The sequence below is a fragment of the Helobdella robusta genome (assembly GCF_000326865.2).
Source record: "Helobdella robusta unplaced genomic scaffold HELROscaffold_29, whole genome shotgun sequence".
In the NCBI taxonomy this organism is placed as follows: Eukaryota; Metazoa; Annelida; class Clitellata; order Rhynchobdellida; family Glossiphoniidae; genus Helobdella; species Helobdella robusta.
This window is the reverse complement of record NW_008704475.1, coordinates 817,691-823,906: the sequence shown is the minus strand read 5'-3', so window position 1 is coordinate 823,906 and position 6,216 is coordinate 817,691. Positions and strand designations below refer to the sequence as shown.

General features: G+C 38.5%; 2 protein-coding genes across 2 annotated transcripts in view; both read right to left on the bottom strand.

Annotated features, from left to right (window-relative positions):
* Positions 1-2,093: 2,093 nt before the first annotated feature.
* On the bottom strand, positions 2,094-3,323 carry HELRODRAFT_174236 (hypothetical protein; the record flags this gene model as incomplete). Its single annotated transcript, XM_009020779.1, has 1 exon — positions 2,094-3,323. The coding sequence occupies one exon, from the start codon at positions 3,321-3,323 to the stop codon at positions 2,094-2,096; it is 1,230 nt and encodes a 409-aa protein (XP_009019027.1).
* Positions 3,324-4,285: 962 nt separating this feature from the next.
* HELRODRAFT_174235 (hypothetical protein) overlaps positions 4,286-6,216 on the bottom strand; it is a gene marked incomplete at both ends in the record, with an annotated part of 4,716 nt that continues 2,785 nt past the window's right edge. The window contains one exon of the mRNA XM_009020778.1: positions 4,286-4,520. Within this exon, the coding sequence (XP_009019026.1) occupies positions 4,286-4,520 (235 nt within the window). The remainder of the gene's footprint in view (positions 4,521-6,216) is intronic.

Below are 6,216 nucleotides of genomic sequence, written 5' to 3'. Positions count from 1 at the left end.
AACCATCGGGCCATCTGTCCTTCAAGACCCTTGAAGTTGAGGAGCCATCTTAACGCTGCATGATCAGTTCGGAGAAGAAATTTCTGTCTATAAAGGTACTTGTGGAAGTGTTTTGTTGCATTGATTGTAACTCCTTCCTGGTCACACAATAGTTTCGTTCGGGCTTTGTGAATCCTCTGCTATAATGCGCTAGCACCTTTTCTTCTCCGTCTATATGCTGTGACAAAACGGCTCCGATTCCGTTGTTACTTGCATCAGTATCTAACACAAACGTCTTGCCACGAACTGGATATGCTAGCAAAGGAGCATCACATAGTTCAACTTTTAACTTTTCAAATGCTGAGTCGCATAGGGTATTCCAGTTGAAAACTCGGTCCTTCTCGGTAAGTTGGTGGAGAGGTCTGGCAACTTTTGCAAAATCCTTTACAAAACGTCGATAGTGCGTTGCCAATTCCAGAAAACTGCGCAATTCATTTTTATCCTTTGGAGTTGGCCAGTCTTTCACAATTTCTATCTTGCTGGGATCGGTTCGAGCTCCATCTGAAGATACCACATGTCTCAAATAGTTAACTTCTTTAGAAAATAACTTGCACTTTTTAACGTTCAGCTTTAACTTTGCCACCCGAAGTCTTGTGAAGATCTCCCGTAAGTTTTCGACGTGTTGATCAAATGTTCTTCCTAGAACAATTATGTCGTCTAAATAGACAAGACAGGTTTTCCAGTTAAGACCTTGCAATACACATTCCATCAGTCGCTCGAATGTAGCTGGAGCATTGCACAATCCAAATGGCATGACGGTGAATTGCCCCGATCCGATAGAAAACGCTGTCTTTTCGCGATCGTTCTTGTCGATTTCTACTTGCCAGTATCCGCTTTTCAAATCAAGCGTAGAGAACCAACTTGAGCCAGATAGGGTGTCCATGATGTCATCAATCCTCGGTAACGGTTAGCTGTCCTTTTTAGTCACATCATTTAACTTCCTATAATCAACGCAAAAACGGGTAGTGCCGTCCTTCTTCTTTACCAAAACAACTGGCGAAATCCAGGGACTTGATGACGGTTCGATGACGCCTTGATTCTGCATTGTCGTTATCATTTCGTTTACTTCTGTTTGTTTTGCTAGAGGAAAACGTCGTGGTACTTGTCGGATCGGTTTCGAATCCTGAGTATCAATTCGGTGAGTTACCAGAGCTGTTTTACCTTGGTCATTGTCACCGGTTGAAAACACGTCTGCAAAATCGGCAATCAACGCCTCGGCTTTTAGACGGTCTTCTTGATACAAATTGAGTTCATCCAGTAGATTTTTGGTAAGTTCTTTGAGTCTACCTTTGTCAGTTGGTAGAACCTTTTCCTGTTGCTCCATATCTAATGATTTCACCAAATTTATTGATTGGCAATTACCTATTTCCTCGCCTTTTTTAATTTTAATAGTGTGTTTAGCGGTATTCATTATTCTGACTGGTATAAGACCATTTTTGTTCGCTTCTACCAGGCATTTTCCAATGACCGCGTTTTGTACATTTGTCGTTGAGGTTGGCTCCATCAAATAGAACGGGTGGCCCCCAGGATCGCAATTCAACTTGCCCCATACGATGTTTTCAGATGATTGAGGTAGTTCTAAGTTACAATCGACTGTCACTCGAATGCATTTTTTGTCGTTATCCCCCATTATCACTTCTGTATTTCTCCATCTAAGAATTCGTTTTTCTAAGTCAATTTTGAACCCATTTTTTGTCAGAAAGTCGACACCTATTATGCATTCGTCGATGATATCCGCGACTAAGAATAAACTTTCGAATAAAAAGTCGCCTAACTGTACAGTACGGAGAATCTTTCCATAGACTGGTGCTGTTCCTCCGGTAGCTGTTCGAAGGATGTATTTGTTAGAAGTCTCTTTCTTCAGATTGTGTACCAAATTAGATCTTAAAATCGATTTTGTTGCTCCGGTGTCGACTGTAATTACGCATTCTCGTTGATCAACTTTTCCGTTCAGCCATAGGTCGTTTCGATTTCGATGTAGTCTGGAAACGTTAATTACGGTACTGGGGGCGTCAATTCTACTAGCCAACCTCTGCCCCACAAAGTTGCTCTTATTAGTTTTCTCTTCTTTTGCGCCATTTTGTCGCGCAATTTCGGCAGTAGTTATCTTTTAGGCGGTGTTTACAATCACGACGTAGGTGGCCTTTTTCACCACAAATCCAGCATTGGGGTACACCAGGCTGTTGGGGCTCGCGTTTCACAACCACCTTCTGGCAAGAGCATTCTTCATGTACTTGGCGTAGACGTACGTCACTTTTTGATGCTAGCTTTGCCGATTCAAAAGTGAGACTGTGCGCAACGGCATCCTTGAGTTTTCGTTTATCTGACAAGAGAAGGGATTGTTTGAGTTCCGAATCACGAAGAGCTTTGATAAACGTATCCAGCGCAGTTTCGTCTCTATGCTCGGGGTCTGATGTCGGATACGACAGCAATGTCAACCGTTCGATATCTTGTGCCAGCCGCTGAATGGATTCGCCAAATCGTTGCGTTCTGTTTCTAAGCTGAGACCGATAAATCTGTTTCATGTGTTCTTCACCATAACGTAAATCCAACGCGCTAACCAGAACTTCATAGTTGAAGTGGTTCTCCGCCGGAATCGTCTGAAGAACCTCTGCTGCTGAAACTCGCAGGGCCAGTATCAGTGCTGTTGCTCGTTCTTTACCGTTCCAACAGTTACTAGTTGCCGCTGCTTCGAACTGGGTTTTATAAACGTTCCAGGACATCTTTCCGTCAAATGCTGGTACCTTCAAAGTTCTTCCGGATGCGTGATCTAACAGCATGGCCATTTTTTTGGATTGCTCCAATTCTCGCTTCAATTTGTCTATCTTGTGATCTACCTCAACGGTCTGACGATCAAGTTTCTGCTCGATCATTTCTATTCTTGTTGACTGTTCTTCAATCTGTTCTGCCACTTCCAATTTTACGTGTTTTAGCTGGTCCTTGATTTGTTTTAACTCCTCTGTCTGTCGTTCGGACTGTTCCTTGATCTGTTGTTTTAACTCTTCTGTCTGTTCGGACTGTCGTTCGGATTGTTCTTTGATCTGTTTCATTTCAGTTGACATACTAAGCAGAAGTTCCATCATTTTAGCGGTTGTAAACGTGCCTGTGCTAATTTCATTGTCTTCGTCAGCATCATCAAACTTGAATTCGTCTGGGTTCTTACCTTCGTCATAGAGAGCTTCTCTCAGACGTGCTACTTGTACTTTGTTGCCACTTGTGACAAGGCTTCGTTTCTGTAGTTCTTCTCGTAGCTGAACTACGTTCGAACCACACAGTTTTGACATCGTGTTCTTTTTCTATGAGTAGTAATTCGCTGGTCGAAGATCCCACTTCTGACACCAGTGTTATAATACTCGCTGTCGTAACCGATTTACGATGCGACGGGTTCAAATCTTCGATTGAATAAAATACTCCAAACAGTTATTAGTTATTAAACTTTATTTACAGAAGAAATCAACTAATCGTTTATTTCTAGCAAATTCAAATTAACGAAACAATTAACTTTTAAATTGTTTAAAATCTATCGCTATGACAACGTCAACAAACAAATCAAATATCGCTTTAAATAATTCACGGAATCGCTTTTCACGAAATCACAAAATCACGAATTTCACTAATCGCTAATCTTCTTGCGACGTGCGCTTATATACTCTTCGCAAGCGTCGTTTCTAGATTCTTCTAGATGGTCCGATTCTAACATACTCTAGAATGCTCCAGTCACTAGAACATTCTAGAATACGCTAGAATCTAGTGCGTTCGGTAGCACGGTTATTACATTACATTTGAACAATTCTATTAGATGGATGTGATCCATTATCGATTCTGGTTTACTACTGCAGTTTTTTATTACAAGAGATGACGTTTTTTGGTTGGAGTAGTGTATATATATATATATATATATATATATATATATATATATATATATATATATATATATATATAATAGAGTTTAGCATATAACAACTAAATTGTGTTGCTCTGAAAAAGAGAAACAACAATTAAAGCTATTATATATAATAACCAATATTAACTAAGTGCTAGAAGAAATATTCAAAATATCCAAATAATTTCAACTCAAACAAAAACTTAAATTTAATCTGTCAAACGTAAAACTTAAGAAATATTCAAAATATCCAAATAATTTCAACTCAAACAAAAACTTAAATTTAATCTGTCAAACGTTTCACAATTTACACAATAACGTTGTACACCATAACTCAATTCATAATGAAGTGGAAATCCTTCATTACATCTCCCCCTCAAAAGAAGACTTAGATTCATCCGGCACAGGAACAAGTTTTGTAACGTGGAAAAGATTGGATTCAAACTTTTTGTGTCCTGTATTGATTCTATAAATTGAGTTCGACAATTTTTCCAAAACCTGGTAGGGACCGATTTTTAATTCCTCTAGTTTTTTTCTATTTAATGAATTTCCGTTTTCAACATATACCAATTTTCCTATTTTTATTTCGTACGTTTTCCTTTTTTTATCAAATTGTTTTTTATTATAATTGTGTGATTTTATAGTTCTTTCTAATGCTATTGTTCTATCTTTCAATAAATTATTATATATCATGTTTTTTTTTAATTCCTCTGGTAAAATATTATCAATTTTTCCTTCCAATAAATATTTTGGCGAGAAACCTGTCACAGAGGTTTCATTATATTTTTTTGTACAATCCTGAGCAATAGTTGTCCAGGCTAATTTGTTTTTTTTCTCATTAATCTTGCACCTTATTTTATTGATTAATGTTTGATTTAATCTCTCATTGAGCCCATATGAAAAGGGCACATTCACTGCAGTGAAAACCATAGTTATATTTTTTCATCCAGAAAATTTTTAAATTCCTTTGAGTTTATACTCGGATATTGATCCGATAGAATGAGACCTATTTTATTTTCTGATGATACTGTATGGACAAGTTTTATAAAATCGCTTGAACTTTTAGTTTTTGAAGTCAAAATATATGCATATCTTTTGAAGTGATCTACCAGAAGATGCAAATATGTTTTAGTTGAACGTGAGCCACCAAGTCCCCCAATGGTATCAATTGACATGATTTCAAAAGGTTTTGTAACGGGGCCTAGATGGGACATTAATTCAAATTTATATTTAGATCTGGATTTATTTTTTATGCAGATTTCACAAGTTTCGCAACATTTTTTTATATTTTGTGTTATTTTTTTTTGCTATATACAAGGGTTTTATTTTTTTTCCCATTTGTTGTATTCCTATGTGACCATATAAAATGTGCGTGTTTTCTATAATTTTTATACTAAATTCCTCAGTCAGTAAAATCTTTTCCGTTTTTCCCACCTTTTTGTAATATACTGTGTCTTTTAATGATAGTCGATTTTGGTGTTGTTTTATGTCTTCGTTTATTTTTTGGTCCTTTTGAATGTCTTCAAGTGTAATAAAATTTACAACTTTCAAAATATCTTCTTGGTTTTCATATGATTCCAATACAGGATTTCTACTCAAACCGTCTGCTTCTAAATTATATTTACCTGGTGAATATTTTACTTCAAAATCAAACAAACAAACAAACACACGTTTAGACGGCATTTTCCCCGAGATCGGGGGTTGCCGCTTGGCTACCTATGATGAAACCGAAATACCCCTCGACTCCATCCACATCTGTCACTCGCCTCAGTATCACGCAACCCCGCTTTCACCCTGTCCTTCTCCACCTGCTCTCTCCATCCCAATCGCGGACGACCCCTTCCTACCACTCCTTCAACCTCGAACTCCAACGCTCGCCTAATCCCGACCCTTTCATCCCTTCTCAACACATGTCAATACCACCGCAATCTCGATCTCCCTATCAATGTCACAATGTCCTCATTCAGTCCCATCATTGACATCAGCTCTGTACTACTCCTCCTATCCTTCACTTTAACCCCACACATCATCCTCACCATAGCTCTTTCAGCCCTCTGCAGTACACTTTCCTCCTCTCTCCTCGACACCCAAGTTTCACCACCATATATCATCGCTGCTCTCACACATGCTTTATATACCCTCCCTTTATCTTCACTGACCACTTTCTTTCCACACATCATCCTCACCATAGCTCTTTCAGCCCTCTGCAGTACACTTTCCTCCTCTCTCCTCAACACCCAAGTTTCACCACCATATATCATCGCTGCTCTCACACATGCTTTATATACCCTCCC